General features: G+C 39.4%; 1 protein-coding gene across 1 annotated transcript in view; it reads right to left on the bottom strand.

Moving 5' to 3' along the window:
• Positions 1-4,204: 4,204 nt before the first annotated feature.
• LOC124545075 (protein unc-119 homolog B) overlaps positions 4,205-23,069 on the bottom strand; it is a 52,979-nt gene continuing 34,114 nt past the window's right edge. Inside the window, exon 6 of the mRNA XM_047123884.1 lies at positions 4,205-4,526. Within this exon, the coding sequence (XP_046979840.1) occupies positions 4,408-4,526 (119 nt within the window). The 3' untranslated portion in view covers positions 4,205-4,407. The remainder of the gene's footprint in view (positions 4,527-23,069) is intronic.

Here is a 23,069-nt window from a genome sequence, read left to right on the forward strand (position 1 = left end):
ACATTCAACAGTTATTTTCTATGAGCTCCCATCTGAGCAGTGATACATCTTCAAAAGTTGTGGAGCTATTCATGAAGTGTATTTAAGAAAAAAGTATCCACTGTTCTTAATTTAAGACATTAAATCAACCACAGCAAATAAATAAATGTTACGAAGTATGGTTCTACAACATAAATGTTATGTTAATACTTTTCTTATTTGACGTATCAGTATCAAATAAAACTGCTTTCAGGAGGAGGTCCATTTATTTTATGTCAATCTCCAACAGTCAAGAACAATACAGTAGGTTATGTATTTACACAATATCAATTATTTGAAAATATAAGAAGACAAAATGTACTTTCACACACAAAAGGAAAGTGTTCCATTTTTTTCTAACCTAATAGTTGTAACCAAACAACTGTCATTATTTCGTGTGCATTTGTATGTATATTATAATGTAAAATACTACTCCATCATTATGTATATACAATCATCAACGACAAGAATTCTTTGTATTAGTAAACTTTGCCTTTTCACCTCTTCTGACAACAATTCTTAAACAAGACATATGTATGAAAATCTTTACAATAAAATAATTTCCCCATCTACAATAATCAACAATCATATTTTCATACTAGTGCAACAATGAAGGTGCAGTATATTCAGGGTTGTTAATGGTCCTCCCAAAATTTAGTCACCTAGTCTGTAAGCAAAAGTCATGGTAACTGGTGATAAATTTTAAATTGTCACAAAATATAACTCAGTTGGATCTGAATTATAGGACAACCTGGAAGCAACCATTTTCCGAGGAGAGGCTTTCTAGCCCATGAATATACCCTTCATTTAGCAATAAAGTGAATTTCCCAACTTGACAATAACAGTCAGAACAATTCACGTCTAGGAATCAACACTGCTATACCAATTAGAATCCTGTGGGGTGATTGGGCTTTACATTTTTTATACATATAACAGAAGGTGTCACAGCCAGTTTGTATACTGTTAACTAATTGTGAAAACTAGTTAGCAGGTCAGAAGGATGCTATGGCAAAACTAGCTTCAGGAGATCCATGCTCCATTAAAGCACAGCTGACTATATAGCACCCAAATGAACCCTCAGTTTGAAGGTTTGTGTTTGCTTTGTTATGAATTAGGTAATTATTTTAATGAACACTTGTTTGAGATATGGATTACAGTGTAAATCAGAATTTTATGGCATACCTTTTGCACTTCCTTTAAAAAAGGCTACCAAAACCATGCTGGTTTATCCAAGATATGCCAGAACAGCATTTTTACTACCTTTATTTTTTAATACCTCAATTTATTCACCATTAACACAAAAAACAACTATTTCAAAATATAATTACAACCCAAAATAAATGGGGATGGATGTCAAAAATGTAAACATAATTTTACTGTATGCATCCAGCAGAGGAAATTCTGATGTGAACAGAAAGCAGGGACTATCAAGGAAAAAAACTTAAGAATATCCTACTTTTTCCCCAGTAGACATTTCAGACAGAGAGAAAAATCCAACAAATAACAAAACAAATTTGCAGAGATGAAGGGTGATGTGGAGGGAAAGGGGGAGAACTAAATATTTAATTATTCCACATCCACTTATTGTCTGCCTCCAAGATCACAAAATTCATACACACCCCCTACCTCGCGTAGCTCCTTGGTATTCTAAGTGCATGTCTCTCTTATGTAGGGCATGAGAAAATCCATGTGCCCATAAAGTGCAGTGCTGCAACGTTTACAATTTGTACAGTCCAGTGCTTGACCATATGACACATTCTTTGCCAATGGCTAGTGAGAAGGTGACAGACTTTGTTCAAGGATGCTCAAAACGAAACAGGAAAATCATGCATCCTCCCAAACATTACAGTAGTTATAAATGAAAAGTAACAGCAGCCCAATGTAGGTAAAATGATAACCTTAAGCTACTACACAATGAATCAAGTCAAAATACACACAAGGATTGTATCTCTTATGATTAGCAGGATATCATTCAGTAACCAAAGCACCTCTGAAATAATACACTGCATACTAATTTTAAAAATACTGGAATATAACTAAAGAAGCATATAGATTACAAAATTTAACATGAAATGATTACTACAAATCAAAACCATTGCTAAACAGCCAAGTGTGCCCATTTATGTGAATGAATTCTGTTGATGGATATACACACACAACAAATACTTACATCATGTCCTTGTCTAATATTCCAGAAGTGCTGTAACATCAATAACTAGGAGATGATCAGTATCTACCAGTTCACCATTTCTGTATAATATTCACATCACTCTTAATGCACAGTAAAATTAAAGTAGAATTCTAGCTGTGACAGCTGCACAATATGTTAAAAAAGATCATAACACTTGCCTGTACAGCTTATTTCACACTTAAGCAAATGGAGAGCACTGTGCAGCAAATTTTAGTTTTTATTTGTGATTCTGTTGTCTGTGTGTAAATGGTTCCTTTGCACTGAAATGACGGCAAATAAAATAGTGCTTTCTTCTGAAGAAAAAAGACATTAGCTAAAAAATTCTATTCAATAGATAAAATTGTAATTTTTTTCCATGAACAGGTAAATTGTTTTAATCAATAATGACGGATAATCTGGCAGTTTCCAATAACGGGCTGGATTAGTCTCTTCATTGGAATCAAAAGTTCATGTTTATTTTTTAGGGTGTAAAATATAAGAGTTTAAGAAAGGCAACATATTTGGAAGTTTTTGGTAAAATTTGACATTCATGTGCTTAAAATAATAGGAGAAAGTGAAATCAACAAAAAACTAAAAGAAAGTCATTTGGGCAATAATAAATTGCAACTATGAATTTCAAAGTAAACACATTCGTGTAGCTTCACAAACAAATAACCTACCCACACTTGTCTCTCATCGTTCTCACTGAAATGAAGCTCACACAATTCAGATATTCAGGATATGGAACACAGAGGTGGAAGTACACTTCCCTTCATAGAGTTGTATCATAGTTCCTACAAATGATACATCCAGTTTAGAATAAATTAGTTATTGTCAAATAAAATGTAACCTAATCATTCCTCCACATTTTAGATAAGACAAAAGTCTGTTTTGAGGAAAATAAAGAAAATGACAAAAATCAATTAAAAAATAATGGTACACTTTCTTTAAATGTGTGTAGATTACACCATACCGTTCATCATGCTGTGAGTGGTGCAGGACTGTCTGATCTTCACAAGCTAGATTACCTTTAATTGATAATGAAGAGCAAACGTTTTAAGAAAGACTGTACAAAGCATAAGAGCCTGAGGAATCTATGCCCTGGTGGCGGCAACAGCAAAGCAGGACTGTTACACAATTGCCTTTCCTTCATTTTAAGGCAAAAGGAACCAGCACATGTACAACCAAAAAAACAAAATCATGCTACACTGTGTGACCCTTCCTCACAATTATGTTATAAATTATAAGTTACATCCTAGGTTTTCACTGCAAATTCTTAGAGGCCTTGTGTCCTAATTCCTGAACTATTATATGGTTTCCTTGTAGCTTTCTTTCTCAGGCTTTCTTCTGCCTTTGATTTTGCTATCCCTGGTTGTGTTACCTACAGTTTTTTCGCTGATAGCTTATGTGATAATATTTCCAGTGGCAGGACCATTATTTATTTGATACGGCAGTAATTTGTAGACATACATGTACATGAGATTTAACAGCTGATAATGTCGTATACTTTTGACACAAAAATCTATAATGTTCCCTATACCGCAATGGATGAAAAAGCCACACCAACAGGATAAAACTTTTGATAGATGGGATCCTGTCCAAGGTGTCCTACATATTCTTATCAACAATCATGTGCAGCTCGAGTCATTAATTGCCTCACTTTTTTTAATTACTGTCATTTCACATATATCACAATCCACAGCATAGTCTTCATCAGACTCCCTCTTCATTCCAAAATAAACCTCAATATAAGAAGAAGATAAATGTTTCTCTTGATCCCTTCAGATTATTTTGCATGCCTCGCCGATAAGATGAATGATAGCACGGTTCTCTTGCCTCAATTTTAAAACATGCAAATTATATAAAATGATTAACTGAATTTATAAACACTTCGGTCAGTCACAAAAAGAAACTGAGGCAAGCGGGCAGTACAAACGAAATTCCTTATGTACAGTAGGGCAATGAATAGAGAGAAAAAAAAACATCGAAAATAGTATCATAAATTGAAAAATAAAATTCAAGTAAAAACATATTTTTATTTGGATTAATAAATCCAATATGTCTTAATAATTTATAACAAAAAATAAATATTCAGAGTAAGAAAACAAAAAATCAATGGAATGCTTGTCAGTTTAAATTTTTTTAAAAAAAATATATAAAATAGTTAACTGAAGAAAAATTAATGGAATGTAGAAAACAGCCATCCAAGTGAATGTTGTTCACTGCTGAAGCCCACCATCATAAGCATAGTCAGCTTTATTATGCATTATTAGACAGTCATCTACAAAATAGAAACTGTCTGAACGGGTCTCAAATGGGTGAGCAATCATCTCCTTCACTGAAATATAACAAAAACAAGAAAAGTGTAAATAATATATAATTCTCGAGTCTGCACACAACATTGTGAACAATTTGTAATCCAGTAAATAAAGATAAATGGATTCCTATCTCTTTAACCCTAGAACGGACAGGCGAAAAAAAGTAACACAAACGGACGGGCTGGGTCTGACAGACCCACCATTTTATTTACATTCCAGAATAAGTAAGACTTAAATTTTCAACACCAGTGTTACTATACTTCTGTTACTGTTTATTAATATTTAAATTTACCATACATTTCTTTGAAAATAAAGTATTTCTCCAAAAATCTGAAAGTAAAATTATTCAGTATTTAAAAACATTCTTGAACATTTAAAACAGTTTTATTTTATTTTTGACACTTCACGTCCTCACAAGTTATGAAATTAGGATTGTCAAGCACGCTATTACAAAATATTATACATTTTAGTGCATAGCATAATCTAATAAAAAATGGTTTCTCTTGTTACGATATACATATTACTGACCTGTATTTTCTGCACAATCTTCACATAACTTTACAGAATGGGAAAGACACAGCCACTTTCCACAACTTTTACAAAAATATTTTGTTTTATTGTCTTTGCATTTACAACAACAACCTCATTTTCCTTCTGGAAAAACTTACTTGTCAATGGTAATCCCAGACAGACGTGCTGCCAGTTGTTGAATGTTGCTCGGGAGATTCTTCTGGTTAGCTCTCTGTGCCATGTGTGGTTTTATGAGTTCCAAACCGAGTTGCTTGAGAAATATCCTCCTTGAAATATCCAGTCCCGTGTTTGCTTTGTATACCACAAATGCATTTATACCAGCCATGTTCAAAATGGCATAAAACATGCACAATGGCCAGCGTCTTGTTTGCCTTCCAATGTTATATTCTGAACACGTGGCATCAACCACGTCCACTCCACTTTGTTGAATTGTAGAATGTAATAATTTCTGGCTTCTTCATATTACCGGTTTCTTCATCGATTTTATTGTTTGTATGCACTGAAGACAGCAAAATTACACATTTGTTTTTCTTTGGCACATACGACACCAATGTGAAATTGTCGCAAAATGCGAATATGGATGAATGTATTTCTCTTTTCTTGTGAGGCAAGAATTCCAATGGAATTTCTCTTTTATTTTTGCACAGTGTCCCAACGAGTGTAAGGTTACAGTCTGTGAGCAGTTTTCTTGCAAGAGTGCAGTTGTGAACCAGTTGTCAAGGGTAACCTGTTCCCTTCACTGGCTCCACAAGTTCGAACAAAACATCGTCAGCTGCGTTACTCACATGGAAGAAACCTGGAGTTTGTTGCCCTACATACACTTCAAGTTCTTTACATAGTATGTTTTTGCATCTGCCAAGATAAATATTTTGATCCCATACTTTCCGGGTTTTGAAGCAATGTACATTCTGAAAGAACAATGTCCCCGAAAAGATAGTAACATCTCGTCCACTGTAAGGTATTCACTTGTTGTTTAATGCCTTGTGCAGTTTTTTGTGAATCCTTCGATAATATCATGTACAGGGGCCACTTTATCATTTTTTTACGTTCCTCTCGTGTGAATATTATCTAACCTAACACATCTCAGAAGAAAACGAAATCTTGGCAGTGACATACTTGGAGGAAAGATTTCTGTCCCTGTGCCATAAGTGTCCCAAAATTCTTCCATATTCATTTTGCCTCTGTGAAGAACGCCGGAAATGTACGAAAGACCCAAAAGTGCCTGGAACTCCTCTTTCTTCCAAGTTCCTTGCAGTATTTGGGTCACTTTTATAAAGTGGTTTTACATGATCTATGTAAGTATTTGTGCTCTCTATTATCAAATTGAGCAAATCTTCGTCAATGAACAGCTTCCAGGCCTCGACAATGTTGGTAGCATTTCTGGCTTCCTCACTGACACTAGGCAAATGCGTAATTATATTGTGTGATCTGGTACGTACATTTTGGTTGGGAACCTTTTTCCGCCATTTAGTTCGTCCATCTCTCGACAAATAGTAAGGTGATGATTCACTCGAAGAGGGACTGGAACCAACCACACTAGTTGATACAGAATCTCGAGATGTATTAGTGAGTGTACTCACATTTCTCGCAAGAATAACGACGTTCCGCTTTCTGTGTTGCGATCACTTTCGGGAATAAAATCAGGATCTACATCTGAATCATCATTATCACTTTCTAATAACAGTTTTTCAATTTCTTCATCACTTAGAGGATGCTGCCAGGCCATTTTCGAGCAGTTTTATTGCTCGCAGTCAGTATAACAAGAAGTGTGCATAAGCAGAAAAAGCTAATGTAAATGGATGGGCTGGGTCTCTCAGACCCACAACACGCTTCCTTCCATGTCAACAATCAACTGGCAAACAAAGAAAAATGATGACACAAGCAATGTCCTCTAGGAACATTAACTGAAAGCTACAATGGATGGCTGACTCGCAAGTAGTGTACTCTTGTGGATATTTTTTAACTAAATCCGCTTGGGTCTGAAAGATCCAGCCCATCCGTTCCAGGGTTAAGTGTAGTATGACCATAACATCACTGTAATGTAACAATATATTTACAAGTTGAAAGGTCAATTTGAATGATGTCTGGTGCCTTAGAAAAATAAACCACTCAGTTCAGATACAAGTAAAGGATCCAAAATATAAAAGTTACACTATGTAAATATTTACAGTTATGAGCAATTATGTTTTGGTCATCATTTGATACCTCATGTAATAGTTTTCGTGACTGAAATAAAGCCAGGCAGACTTTAACAGCCAATGCAGGCACAATTGGTTGGCTTTAATACTTTTAATCCTATATTATTTATTGGAAAATCCTGAATGGAATGGAACAACATTATGAAAAGGAAAGTTGCCACTCACCATATAGCCAAGATGCCACGTTGCAGATAGGCACAACAAGAACACTGTCACAAATAAATCTTTTGGCCAGCAAGGCCTTCGTCAAAAATGATGCCACGCCACACACACACACACACACACACACACACGATTGCAGTCTCTGGCAACTGAAGCCACACTGTCAGTGAACATTCATGCAGACAGACAGCTTGTTAGTTGTCGTGCCCACATAGACTGCAGCACAGTGGTTGCAGCTTAGCTTGTAGATAACATGACAGGTTTCACAGGTAGCCCTGCATTTGATGGGATAGGTGATGTTAGTGACCGGACGGGAGTAGGTGGTGGTGGTGGTGGTGGTGGTGGTGGTGGTGGGAGGATGTATGGGATAGGTGTTGCATCTAGGTCTATTACAGGGTTATGAGCCACAAGGTAAGGGTTTCAGTGCAGGGTTTTGTTGGGATGGACCAGTATATTGTGTAGGTTCGGTGGACCGCAGAATACCACTGTGGGAGGGGTGGGAAGAATAGTGGGCAGCACATTTCTCATTTCAGGGCACGAAGAGAGATAGTCAAAACCCTGGTGGAAAATGTAATTCAGTTGCTCCAGTTCTGGAAGGTACTGAGTTACAAGGGGAATGCTCCTCTGTGGCGAGATGGTGAGACTTCGAGAGGTGGTCGGAGACTGGAAAGATAAAGCACCGGAGATTTGTTTTTGTACAAGTTAGGGAGGATAATTATGGACTGTGAAGGCTTCAGTGAGACACTCGGTATATTTTGAGAGGGACTGCTCGCCACTGCAGATGCAACAACCTCAGGTGGCTAGGCTGAATAAAGGGACTTCTTGGTATGGAACGGGTGGTAACCGTCAAAGTGGAGGTATTGCTGGTGGTTAGTAGGTTTGATATGGGCAGAGATACTGATGTAGCTATCTTCGATGTGGGGGTCAACATCGAGGGAGATGGCTTGTTGGGCTGAGTAGGACCAGGTGAAGCAAATACTGGAGAAGCTGTTACAGTTCTGGAGGAATGTAGACAGGGTGTCCTCACCCTCGATCCAGACTGCGAAGATGTCTTCAATGAATTTGAACCAGGTGAAGAGTTTAGAATTCAGGGTGTTTGGGAAGGATTCCTCTAGATCAGGCTGTTCCAGCTCGTCAGCTCCGTTGTGAGCCGCGGAGCGCTTCCTGCTCCAGTGAGCCGTGTCACTCGCTGTGGCCATTCAAGTAGGCCGGCACGTGGCACGACTGGCTGAGGCAGGCGACATGGCAAGCGTTTAGATGTGCCAGCTGCGTCTTACAAGATCGACAACCTCATATTCTTAGCTGCTAAGATGTGGTGACATGCTACACCAGGAAATATGATGTTCAGGAAATAAATAAGAAACAACTGCTTTACAAGAAATAGCATACTAAATTTATTGGGCCTCTGTAGCTTGACACTTTCTTTTCATTTCAAGATCAGAAATATCAGGCATCAAAGTGTTCGCAGCGTTAATGCAGATGATGGCCTTCACGGTTGCATCCTGAAGAAACGATCGTTCCTTACTTTTTACTCTTTCCATTGCTGAGAAAAGCTGCTCACAACAATACGTAGATCCAAACATGCAAATTATCTGAGCAGCATTGTTGTGAAGCTTGGGAAATGTTTTTGCTGTAATTAACGATACCATTGTGACAAATCCAACGTGTTGTAGTACCTCTCTTTCAACAAAGTTGAATTTTGCAAATCAATAATCTCCAATTGAAGTGACGACGACAAGTCATCGGGGGAAACTGAAAAAGTAGTGCTGAACACCTTAAGTGCCATTTTCCAAACTAGTGAGGTCTCGGAATCGTGTTTCAAACGACGTGATGAGCTGCTTTAACCTTGCTTGGTAATCGCCGAAAGTAGTACCTTCAGGTAGTTTTAAAGAAGCAAGACGACTGAAGAGCGTTAAATGTCCATTACTCATCTGCCTCTCAAATAAACGTAACTTTTCATGAACGCTTTGATCTGGTCGTGCATGTCAACGATTAGCTGCACTTTGCCCTGCAATGACAGATTTAAATTATTCAGATGCATAGTTATGTCAGCCAGGAACGCCAGGACTGATATCCATTTTATATCTTTCAGACAACGCATTTCTTCCCCTTTCATTTCGAGAAAAAGGGATATTTCCTCACGAATGGCAAAGAAAACATAAAGAACTTTTCCCCGACTCAGCCAATGAACTGTACTGTGGTAAGGTATATCCCCATACTCCGCTCCCAAACCTTTCAGGAATCCTTTGAATTGGCGATGATTCCTACCGTGACACCGCTCAAAATTCACACACTTCATGACATCTTTCATTACACCACCTAGCTCTACTGTTTCAGCACACAGTGCCTCTTGGTGAATGGAGCAATGAAGAGTCAAAATGTCTTACCCCCAATTCGTCCCAGAGTTTATTTTTCAAACGAGAAGCAAAACCTTGGTGACGCCAGACCATTTGTGGTGCACCGTCTGTCGCTACAGAATGGAGCTTATCCCACGGCAAATTCATATTGTCCACTGATTCACAAACAGCTTCAAAAATGTCACGTCCTGTTGCAGTGTAATCGAGTGGTACCACATCCAAGAGTTCTTCAGTTACTTGCAGCTCCATGTCGACACCGCACACAAAGACACAGTCCGATATGTCGGTGCTTTCGTCAAGCGCTAGCGAAAATGCGACAAAGCTCTCCACCTTTTTCCTGAGCTGTGTCTCTAAATCCGCTGCCATGTCCAGGATTCGACGAGACATTGTTTGCTTCAACAGGCAAAACCCCTTCAATTGCCTGCACCTGCCTTGGAAACAAACATTCTGCAACTGCTACCACGCATGATTTTACGAGTGGTACCACCGAAAAGGCTTGCCACTCGTCGCAATGATGTGAGCGACCCTCTAGCTTGCTCGAATTGCAGATTCAGTAGTGTTTACTCCCCTCTCATTCACCTGAAAATTATAAACGCATTACAGAACACGAATTATGTTGCATGTTTTGATACCCGCTGAATTACGAAACCGTTTTTAACCTTATGTCTCCTGGTACGTCGTTCTGAAGCCTGGCTACCAGTTCCCTGTGTGCAACTCCTTCTACCTGATCGTAGTGTGCTGCGTGAAGACGTGTATAATGTTGTTGTATATTGTACCTCTTCGCAGAATTAAATACTTTGTGACATACAAGACACTGAAGACGACAATCCCTGTCAGTGAATAGAAAGGTATCCTCCAATAGAGGTACAGCGCTCCCACGGCTCGTCATAGCTGTCATTGAACACGGATTATTGCGTCAGTTGCGGCTGCATGCGGCCAGGGGGCAATGAGTTCGCTTTCCCCCTCCACGCAGGCTCCGAGCTGCCGCAGTGAACGCTCCGGCTCCCTGGAGTTCGGTTGGAACAGCCTGCTCTAGATGGCCCATGAACAGGTTGGCATAGGATGGTGCCATACGGGTGTCCATAGCCATACCCTGAATTTGTTTGTAGGTAATGCCTTCAAAGGAGAAGTAATCATAGGTGAGGATATAGTTGGTCATGGCGATTTGGGAAGAGGTTGTTGATTTGGAATCCGTAGGGCGTTGAGAAACATAGTGTTACATAGGGGTAAGGCCATGGGCACTAGGGCTGTTAGTATAAAGTGAGGTGGCATCAATAGTGACGAGCAGGGTACCGGGTGGTTAAGATACAGGAACTGTGGAGAGTTGGTGGAGGAAATGGTTGGTATCTTTCATATAGGAGGGTAGGTTCCAGGTAATGTTTGGAGGTGTTGGTCTATGAGAGCAGAGATTCTCTCAGTGGGGTCACAGTAACCAGCCACAATGGGACAACCTGGGTGGTTGTGTTTACGGACTTAGGAAGCATACAGAAGGTAGGAGGGTGGGGAATGGTAGGGGTGAGGTTTCTGGAATGGGCCTAAGGATTTGAGGAGTGACTGGAGATCTTGCTGGATTTCTGGAATGAGGCCATTGTGGCAAAATTTGTAGGTGGATGTGTCTGATAGCTGGCGAAATCCTTCTGCCTGGTAATCCTTGCGGTTCAAAACAACAGTGGTGGAGCCTTTGTCCGCAAGTAGGATTATAAAGTCGGGATCAGTTTTTAGATGGAGGATTGCGATTATTTTTGTGGATGTAAGGTTAGTTTGCATATTGAGGGATTTGGGGAATGATGATGATGCAAGATTCAAGGTTAAGAAATTCTGTAAACTTAACAGAGCGTGATTTTGGGGCAGTGGGGGTGGATCACGGTTTGATGGAGGAGTTAACTAGAGGACTTAATTGAGTCAGGCAGGGTTCAACATAGGTCTTTGGTTGAGTCTAACTGGTAGAGGTGGTGGCGATAAAGTGTTTACACTGTAGGGACCAGAAGAAAGAGAGAAGGTCTTTAACAAGTCCTGCAAGATTGAATTTGGGAGTCGGGCAAAAGGTGAGGCCTTTGAAAAAAGGACTGATATTTGTGGGGTTAAGGTTTCTGGAGGAAAGGTCTAACTTCCCAACTACTCATAGCTGCCCTATCCTCTCTCCATCTCGTCCCTGTGTGTTCCCCAACAGCACTTCACTGTCCCCCTTCCCACCCCAGTTTCCCCCTTACTCACAACCAGTCACTGCTCCCAACATGCACTGGTGCTGCTGCTCAGTGTGGCTTCAGCTGCCAGAGACTGCAGTCATGTGTGTGTCCGTGTGTGTGTGTGTGGGAGGGGGGGGGGGTACATTTTTGACGAAGGCCTTGCTGGCCAAAAGCTTTATTTGTGACAGTGTTTTTGTTGTACCTATCTGCGACTCAGTATCTTCACTATATGATGAGAAGCAACTTTCCTTTTCATAATATTGTTATATTAATTATTGAGTAATTATCATACTGTACTATTTATCATCATTATGTAGTCATGAACTGCTCAGCATTCTGAGACATGCACAAGCGCATGAGCAGATATAACTGTAAGAGTAACATGCACAGTTTTGATCCACACAACAAACCTAGTTTTCATGATGACTTTCCTATTTATCCATGAAAACTACCATTTCTTACCCCGCTTTTTTTATTGTTATTTAGAATTCAGGAAAGCATTCTGGCAATGGGAAAATGAGGCATGAACAGCAGTGAGACAATACACCACTGTGAAGAAGTGAACAAATTATTAATCCAAATCAGTCAAGTGAGCTGGGAGAACAGAAATTATGTCATGTTCTGTAGCTCAGAAGGCACATTAACCTGCTGATTTATACAGTTACGAGGGTAATCCCAAAAATAAGGTCTCCTATTTTTTTATATAAGTATATAGATCTGTTTATTTCTACAATGGTTTACATCAGTTTACAGCTTGAACATTTAGTTATTTTTCGACATAATCACCATTTCTGTCGATGCATTTTTGTAGATGCTGTGGCCATTTTTGTATGCCCATGTCATACCAGATCGCCACCATGTTGTTCAGAAAGTTGTGTATCTTTTCTTTACCTCATTGTCGGAGCTGAATCGCTTTCCAGTAAAATGATCTTTTAATCTTGGGAACAGGTGATAGTCACTGGGCGCCAAGTCAGGATTATAGGGTGGGTGGTTGATTATGTTCCACTGAAACTGTTGCAGGAGAGCAACGGTTTGCCGAGCGATGTGTGGGTGAGTGTTGTCATGGAGAATGTGTACGCCCTTGCTCAACGATCCTCTTCTCCAGTTCTGAATTGTCCATTTGAGTTTTTTCAGAATCTCACAGAACCTGTCAGCGTTAATTGTGGTCCCAGCGATTCAGCTCCGATGATGAGGTGAAAGAAGAGGTTCATAACTTTCTGAACAGCATGTGGCGAGTTGGTATGACATGGGCACACGAAAACTGCCACAGCATCTACAAAAATGCATCAACAGAAATGGTGACTATGTCGAAAAATAGCAAATGTTCAAGCTGTAAACTGATGTAAACCACTGTAGAAATAAACATGTTTATGTACTTATAAAAAAATAGTAGACCTTACTTTTACAATTGCCCTCGTACATTAAAACTGGAGTTACACAGAAACTGTAAAATGAAATACTGGTTGACAAATATTTTCATCAAGGCAAAAAAGTAGAAAATGAGGAGATTTACTTTTTTTCAGTGACAGTGAATGCAGTGAAGCTCCACATTGGATCACCGCATGTCATAAACCATCACTTCACTAGTAATAACTTACCACATTAAAAAAAAGAGATATGAAAACAATAATAATAAAATAAAAATCTCTGTCAGTGTACAGTGGCAGGTAATGAGGATCAATGACAAGCCAAACCAAAAGTAAGGTTCCGATATTTTTTACAAGTAGAAAACATTGTTTATTGTTACTAATTCATACATTGTTGAAAAGCTTACACTTTTGTCTATTTTTCAACACCGTCTCCATTTTTTTCAACAAACTTTTAAAGACTGTGCTCCAGCTTCTGTATTACTAAGTCAAAGAAATCTCTCACCACCCGCTGACAAGATTGTTGTTTTGTTTCAGGGGTGTAATGAAACACCCACGTTTCACTGCCCATGAGGATAAAGCCCATCAACTTCTCCTCGTTGCCTCCCCCCGCCCCCCCCCCTCACACTGTTGAAGAAACTTGCAAGCACAGTCACAGCATTGCTCCTTGTGTCCATCAGTCAGCATCCAGGGGACCCAGCGAGCACATACCTTGCGATAACCCAACGTTTCTGTCAAAGTTCTTTCAATTGTGCAGTGGGAAGCTTCAGGAATACATTCAACAAGTTCACAGACAGTGACCCTCTGATCTTTGAGCAGCTCACTTGATCTCCTGGACAGTCCCATCCGAAACCAGCGGTTTCCGTTCTTCATCGTGAACTTCCGTGTGACCCTCAGCAAAAGCCCTGCAACATTTGTGGATGTGCTGAACGGACATGCACTCATCACCATAAACCTCAGTCAGCTGCCAATAGATATCCGTGGGCGGTAACTTCCTTGTGTGGAGAAACTGGATTACTGCTTGAACCTCGCACTTGGCGGGAGCAGCAAACAACACTTCCATCTCTGACTGCTGCCAAGCCAACACTGAGCGACGTAGCGAATCACGGATGGAAAGGCTCAAGAGTGCAGGAACCAGTGCACATGGCACTGTTGTCCGATTTAGCCTAGCACCTTCCCTTGAGGCTGTAGCTCATTGGGAACCTTACTTTTGGTACAACCCTCGCATTTAAAGACACTACCTTTCCTATTCAATTTATCTTCAGAGTCCTTTGTCATATTTGATAAAATTAAAATATCATCAGCAAACATCAAAGTTTTTATTCTTCCTGGTCAACTTCAGTTCTCTTCCCACGTTCTTCCTTGCTGCTTGCTCAATGTATGGACTGAATAGCACTGGGAATAAGCAACAACCTAGTTTCAACTACTGCTTCCCTTACACGTCATTTGACTCATGAAACTGCAGCCTGGTCTCCGTAAAAGTATGAAATATTTTTTTACCTGTGCTTTATCATTGCTACCTTCAGAATTTCTAACAAATTGACACATGGTTCTGTAATATTCACACCTGTTTGCACCTGTTTTCTTTGTAATGGTGATTATCAGTCTTTATGAAGTGAAAGTATTTTGCCTGATTCATATATCTTGCCTACCGGATGAAATAGCTTTGTCACGGTATTTTCTCCTGTTGATCTACATAATTCTGAGGGAGTGTCACCTATCTAGGGTGCCTTGTTTTGACTTAGATCTTTAAACTCTTTAGTTAATATATCCCATGTCCTCTTCATCTACTCCTCCCTGCATTTCCATAATACTGTTTTCATATCTGCTTTCTTTACATAGCTCTTTCACCTTTCAGACCTTCTTGTCTTGCTTAGTAGTGTCTTGTCACCTTAAAATTCATATAGTTGCTTCACTTTTTTCCAAAGGTTTCTTCATTCTCCTACAGGTAGCATCCACAGGGTGTCCAGGGATAGAGTTCAGATTTCAAAAACAATTATCTCAAAAACTAAGAATGATGGAGAAGTGCAACAACAAGTATGTTTATTGTGAAAGATGTAAGAATTTTATGCAAAAGTTTTGAAATAGTTCAAAATTCTTGCAAATGGCACTGCATGCTACGCAGCTCATGTGGTTTCGTGTGCATAATTAATCTTGTCCTTTGCAAGCAGCCTTTGACTCACTTTACAATCTTTTTTAAATGTCCACCCCTCGCAGCACAGTGGTGGTGCAAATGAACAATGAAATTTCCATCACATCCTTTAGCATATTAACGGAATGGTAACACAGAGATTTAGGAAAAAGGTTTTAGCAGATGTGGACTCTGACCACAATGTATTGGTTATGAATTGTAGATTAAAACTGAAGAAACTGCAAAGAGATGGGAATTTAAGGAGATGGGATCTAGATAAACTGAAAGAACCAAAGGTTGTAGAGTGTTTCAAAGAGAGCATTAGGAAAAGACTGACAAGAACAGGGGACAGAAATACCGTAGAAGAAGAATTGGTAGCTTTGATAGATGAAATAGTGAAGGGAGCAGAGGATCAAGTAGGTAAAAAGACAAGGGCTAGTAGAACTCCTTGGGTAACAAAAGAGATACTGAATTTAATGAAAGGAGAAAATATAAAAATGCACTAAATGAAGCAGGCAAAAAGGAATACAAACTTCTCAAAAATGAGATTGACAAGAAGTGCAAAATGGCTAAGCAGGGATGGCAAGAGGACAAATGTAAGGATGTAGAGGCATATATCACTAGGGGTAAGATAAATACTGCCTACAGGAAAATTAGAGAGACCTTTGGAAGAAAAAGAAGCAATTCTATGAATATCAAGAGCTCAGATGGAAAATCAGTTCTAAGCAAAGAAGGAAAAGAAGAAATGTGGAAGGAGTGTATATAGGGTCTACACAAGAGCGATGTACTTGAGGGCAATATTATGGAAATGGGAGAAGACGTAAGTGAAGATGAAATGGGAGATATGATACTGCGTGAAGAATTTGACAGAGCGCTGAAAGACCTAAGTCGAAACAAGGCCCTGGGAGTGGACAACATTCCTCAGGAGAGCCAGCGAAGACAAAAGTCTTACCATCTGGTGAGCAAGGTGTATGAGACGGAGGAAATACCCTCAGACTTCAAGAAGAATATAATAATTCAAATCCCAAAGAAAGCCAGTGATGCCAGGTGTGAAAATTACTGAACTATCAGTTTAATAAGTCATGGCTGCAAAATACTGACACAAATTCTGTACAGACGAATGGAAAAACTGGTAGAAGCCGACCTCGGGGAAGATCAGTTTGGATTCCGTGAAATGTTGGAACTTGTGAGGCAATACTGACCCTACAACTTATCTTAGAAGATAGATTAAGGAAAGGCAAACCTACATTTCTAGCATTTGTAGACTTAGAGAAGGCTTTTGACAATGTTGACAGGATTAATCTCTTTCAAATTCTGAAGGTGGCAGGGGTAAAACACAGGGAGCGAAAGGCTATTTACAATTTGTACCAAAAACAGATGACAGTTATAAAGAGTCGAGTGGCATGAAAGGGAAGCAGTGGTTGGGAGGGGAGTGAGACAGGGTTGTAGCCTATGTTATTCAATTTGTATATTGAGCAAGCAGTAAAGGAAACAAAAGAAATATTCAGAGTAGGAAAATAAAATCCATGGAGAAGAAATAAAAACTTTGAGGTTTGCCGATGACATTGTAATACTGTCAGAGACAGCAAAGGACCTCGAAGAGCAGTTGAATGGGGTGGACCATGTCTTCACAGGAGGACATAAGATGAACAACAACAAAATCAAAATGAGGATAATGGTATGTAGTCTAATTAAATCAGGTGATGTTGAGAGAATTAGATTAGGAAATGAGACACTTGCAGTAGCAGATGAGTTTTGCTATTTAGGGAGACCAAGAGATGAATGCACTAAGCAGATTCAGAAGGATGTAGGGCGCAGTAGTTACTTCGAGATGATGGATCTTCCACAAGATACAGTAGCATGGAGAGCTGCATCAAACCAATATCCAGACTGAAGACCATAACAACAACAACATTAGTGGAAATGGATTCAGAGTCCTCACGAATTGTCGATTCTTGCTCATCCAGCTAGTAGGATGGTTCTGGTAGACAGTGTCTTAGTTTGCCCCACAAAAAGCAGTCACAATGCGTCAGATCAGAAGAATATGAAGGCCAATCCACTCCTGTGCCAGTAAATTTGTAATAATCCAATACAATGACTCTTAAACACTTGTTTGGAGCGATGTGGTCTGTCCTGACCTCGCATGACCCACTTGGTGCCTGGTCGATCCTGCAATGCTAGCTGCGGCAACAAATTGTTCCAAAAGTGCAACGCAAATTTCAGTAGTGATTGTTTCTCACATGCAAAAAGGGTTAGTGATGACTCTGCCGCATACTACAGCCCAAACAGTAACTTTAGAAGAATACAGTGGTTTCTCTTCAAACAAATCGGGATTTTCAGAATCCTAAAATCAACAGTTTTGTTTATTTATGATTCCATTCAGGTAGAAGTGTGTTTCATTTGTGAATCAGATGTAGCCACAATCAAATCTTTCATTATCAATCATTGTGAGAATTTTGTCCGCAAAGACAGCTCTCTGTTGCACAGCTGTTAAAATTATGACCTTGTACCTTTGGATTTTCAATGAAAATGTGTAGGCTGAGCCTCAGTACTTACTCCAGTTTGGAACACTTCAAACCAGTCTCTGTTGTAGTTCTTTAGATGGATTTCCTTGGAGTTTGCTGAACAATAACCAGAAACTGTGGCAACATTTTCAGGAGTTATTACAGTTTGTCTGAGGCCAACGTTCCCCACTATATCATCAGTCACATTGCCTGTCTGTTGGCACATGGCAAAGAGCTTTTGAATCGTTTTCACATAGGTTTCCTTTAGAACATTAAATTGTGTTTGAAAGCTGTGCCTTGTTTCCACACGACTGTTTTCTAACTTGTGGTATTCCATTACCAGAAAACATTTTGTTCAGTGGAATACATGATTGCAACCTCTTCCTTTAGTATGCTAACGTCCTTTCATGTTCCAACTGTGGACCTGATCGCTCTGAGCTGTGGTGCACTATTTATAGGCACTACGTACTGCAATTACAGTTGCACCTGTTAGCTGCTTTTCGAACTATTTGAAACTTCTGTATAAAATTCTTACAGATGTCGCAATAAACATACGGTTTATTGTGCTTATCTATCCATCTTAGTTTCTGAGATATTTCATTTTGAAAGCAGGGACTCCTTCACTGGACATCCTGTATCTTGGCCACTGTCATGCACAATTCTACAGATTTGCATTTCTCCTCTATCCATTCTTGCTTTGCCATTTTGCACTTCCTGTCTATCTTTGTGAGACATCATTATTACCTTTTGTCTGTTTCACTTGAAGGATTTTTATATTTTCTCCCATCCTCAATTACAGTCAATATCTTGTGTGTTATCTGCATATTTCGATTTAGTCTTTGTGGCTATTTGATCCTCTTATGCCTTCACTTTAACGATCTCTCAAAGCACCCATTCACTTCTATTGTGTTCCTTTCCTTTTTTTTCACTCAATAGTTGCCTGGTATTCGCTTTGAGACTATCAACAGTCTCTGTTCCTTTAAATCTATCTAGGTCCCACCTCCTTAATTCCCTACCTTTCTGCAATATTTTTTATTTCACTCTGCAGTTTACAACCAATGAATTACCAGCATAGTCCATATCCACCTGTGGAAATATTTTGTAGTTTAAAATCTGATTGCAAAATCTGTCTTACCATTAGATAATAAGTAATCTATCTGAAAGTTTTCATTCTCTCCAGGTCTCTTCCTTGTTAACAATAACCCTTCAAGAGTGTTAAACCAAGTGTTTGCAATGATTAAAACACGTTCTGTGCAAAACTCTGCTGGTTTCCATCCCCCCCCCCCCCCCCCCAGTGCACGATATAATCTTTATCCTTCTCTTCCTTTTCCCGTTAAGAAGTTCCAGTCCCTTAACACAATTCATTTTTTGGTCTTTGTTGCAAAACTGGATTGATAACTGAATGTAGAAAAGAAGTCACTAGAGACAGAATGTGTCAAATGATTCATTTGAAAACAACAGAATATGTCAAGACGGCCACTCATTTTATGGCTGGGGGCATTAAATGGTATACACAAAGAAAGAAAAAAAAGTTATGGTTTCAGCATCCTGCTCATTAGACCATTAGGTACTAAGCACAGGCACAGATTGATGGAGGCCAGAGATGTCGCTTTTACAGGAACCATCCTGGCATAATGCTTTAACTGATATAGAGCCACTTTATGTCAAGAGGTCTCATTTCGAAAAAAGTTCCTGTATGACCACCACGGATTTAGATGAAATATTGTGTGATCATTAACATTAGCTATAATGAACATTGGTAAAATTTCACTTTTTATACTGGCAGGGATAGAGTCACTTGTCTGACCCCATACGCACCTTTCAAGAGTGCATCTGAGTGTTTGGCGACTGAGTGCTATATCTTGGGCCATATTTTCTTGAAAGAAAAAAACCAGGCTATCTTGTACAACTGTTTGCACTCTCCAATGCGGAATAATAAAAAATGATTTCCTGATCAATTTCCATACAGATAATTTGAAGCAAAGTCGGCTGGAAAAATAGACACTTGAAAAAAATGTGAAATTTAGCTTTATATATCTTCTGAAATAAGTACGTGAAATTTCTTATGTGATAATCTACCAGCACAAGGTGTTTGAATATAAAATTTTATTCTCCTACTGTTTTCCAGTGGTTTAAAAACTGACGCCAAAGTTGACGATTGTTGTAAAAACACCAAACCACTTTTGCAAGAAAGTACTTTCTGCAAAATCTTTCAAACAACTTTCATTAGAAGGACCACATTAGAAAGAACCAGTTAAAAAATTACATTTGGTTTTACGAAGTGAGCATATAAGATCCTAAAAAATAATGATAAGTCAAAGATGCAGTGAAAATAGGCCCTAAAACAAGTAGAAGTGGTTTAAGAAGTGCAAATGTTATATTCTCTTTTCTCTATGAAGTATTGGATGGATTCAACTAAATATTTCGAATCCTAGGCATCTTTTTCTGATTTAACTAAGGCGTTTGTGTTGATCACAAAATATTGCTCCAGAAGCTGGACCACTACGAAATACGGAGAGTAGCTCACAATTGGTTCACCTCTTACTTTAACAACAGACAGCAAAAGGTCATTATTTACAGTGCTGAGAACGGCTGAGATGTGGGGTCTGAGTGGAGCACATTGAAATTTGTATGTGTGTGTGTGTGTGTGTGTGTGGGGGGGGGGGGGGGGGGGGGGGGCTAGGGCCACTCCTGTTCATTATTTCTATAAATGATATGCCCTCTAGTATTACATGTCATTCTAAAATATTTCTGTTTGGCGGTGACACTAGCTTAGTAGTAAAGGATCTTGGGTGCAACATTGACTCTGTTTCAAATAGTGCAGTTCATGACATAAGTTCATGACTCTTAGAAAATAGAACTAATGCTAAATCATAATAAGAGTCAGTTTTTACAGTTTCTAACACACAATTTAAAAAAGCCCGTAATTTTAATTTCACAGGATGGGTATATGACTAGTGAAACTGAACAGTTCAAATTTTTGGGTATTCAGACAGATAGTAAACTGTACTGGAAAGCCAACGTTCAGGGTCTCGTTCAAAGATTTAACGCTGCCATTTTCACTATTTGAATGGTATCTAAAGTAAGTGATAGTTCGACACAAAAAACAGTCTACTTTGCTTATCTTCATTTGCTTGTGTCGTATGGTATTATATTTTGGGGTAACTCTTTCCATTCTCAAAGGATATTTTTGGCTTGGAAAATGACAGTTCGGGTAACACCTGATGTAAGTTTGGGAACCTGTTGTTGACCTATGTTCACTAGTCAGACAGTGACCTCTCAATATACGAGGGCGGTTCAGAAAGTAACCTCCGATTGGTCACAGTGCGGGTTGTGGGGGGAGTAGCGACGCCATCTGTGCGTTCACGCACTCAACAGGTCAGTCGGCATCAAGCCGTGGTCGAGTGAACGTCGTACCTGCGCTAGTTTACTTTTTGTGGCAGTTTGAAATGTGTGCTGCAATAGAAAACCCCGCCAAATGTGAAGTGCGTGCTGTCATAAGGTTTTTTACAGCCAAAGGATATTCTGCAGCAGCTATTCATCGTGAGCTTTGTGCCGTGTACAGACCAAGAGTTATGAGTGAAGGAGTTGTCCGTGAATGGGTACGTTTATTTAAAAGTGGACGAGAAAACGTTCATGATGAAGAGAGGAGTGGTAGACCATCATTGGTGACTGACGAACTCGATCAGACAGTTGATGCAAAAGTTCGTGAAAATCGACGTTTCTCAATGTCGGAGTTGTCTACTGGTTTTCCACAGATTTCTAAGACACTCTTGTACGAGATAGTGACAGCAAGATTGGGTTACCGTAAGTTCTGTGCACGATGGGTGCCCAAAATTCTTACCGACCACCACAAAACTCAAAGAATGGCCTCTGCATTAGACTTTCTGTCACGTTATGAGGACGAAGGAGAACCATTGTTAAACAGAATCGTGACCGGTGACGAAACCTGGATTAAGTACGTGAACCCTGAGACAAAGGAACAATCAAAGATGTGGGCACATTCAAATTCGCCAACCAAACCAAGAAAAGCCTCGCAAGATTTTTCTGCCAGAAAACTGATGGCAACGGTTTTTTGGGATGCCAAAGGGGTGTTGTTGGTTGAATTCATGGAACGTGGTACGACCATTAATCAAGACGTGTACTGTGAAACAATAAAAAAGTTACGACGGGCTATACAGAACAAACGCCGTGGTATGCTGACTTCCGGTATCGTTTTTTTGCACGATAACGCCCGTCCTCACTCTGCTCGCAGAACAACGGCCCTTCTTGAGTCCTTCAAGTGGGACGTTATCAACCATCCACCTTACAGCCCAGACCTGGCGCCAAGTGATTATCACCTCTTCATGCATTTGAAGAAATGGCTCGGGTCACAGCGGTTTGATGACGACGAAGAGCTCAAAGATGCGGTCACAGGCTGGCTCCAGGCACAAGCGGGTGATTTTTATGCAGAAGGAATTTCAAAGCTTGTGAAGAGATACGATAAGTGCCTCAATCGCTATGGAGACTATGTAGAAAAATAGTGCGAAGATGTAGTTGTAAGATGTATATATTAAAATATTTTTATTTAACTTGGTGTATTTTTTTAAATCAACCGGAGGTTACTTTCTGAACGGCCCTCGTATATATTCTTTCCTGTCGTTTCTTGTTAACAATATCAGCTTACTCCCAAGAATTAGCAGCTTTCACTCAGTTAATACTAGGTAGAAATCCGATCTGCATTTGGATCGCACTTCCTTGACTCTCGTGCAGTAAGGGTGCAGTATAATGCTGCATCCATTTTCAATAAGCTACTACATGAATTCAAAAATCTTAGCACTAATCCATGCACTTTCAAATCGAAACTGAAGAGTTTCCTCATGGGTCACTCCCTCTAACCTGTTGGGGAGTTCCTCGAAAAATTAAGCGATTCCTGTGTTATATTGTTGATTGCATTTACATAAATTATGGATTGATATTTTTTTTGAGGCGTTTCATAAACATTTTATCTGTTATTTCTTTTATGTTGTAATTTCATGTACTGACATGTTCCGTGACCTTGGAGATTTGCTCCTCAATTTGCTCATATGGAACTAGAGGCGGAAAAAAAAAAAAAAAAATGTGGTAAGGTACAGCAACTAAGGAATC

This window comes from Schistocerca americana, chromosome 8 (assembly GCF_021461395.2).
Source record: "Schistocerca americana isolate TAMUIC-IGC-003095 chromosome 8, iqSchAmer2.1, whole genome shotgun sequence".
Lineage (NCBI taxonomy): Eukaryota > Metazoa > Arthropoda > Insecta > Orthoptera > Acrididae > Schistocerca > Schistocerca americana.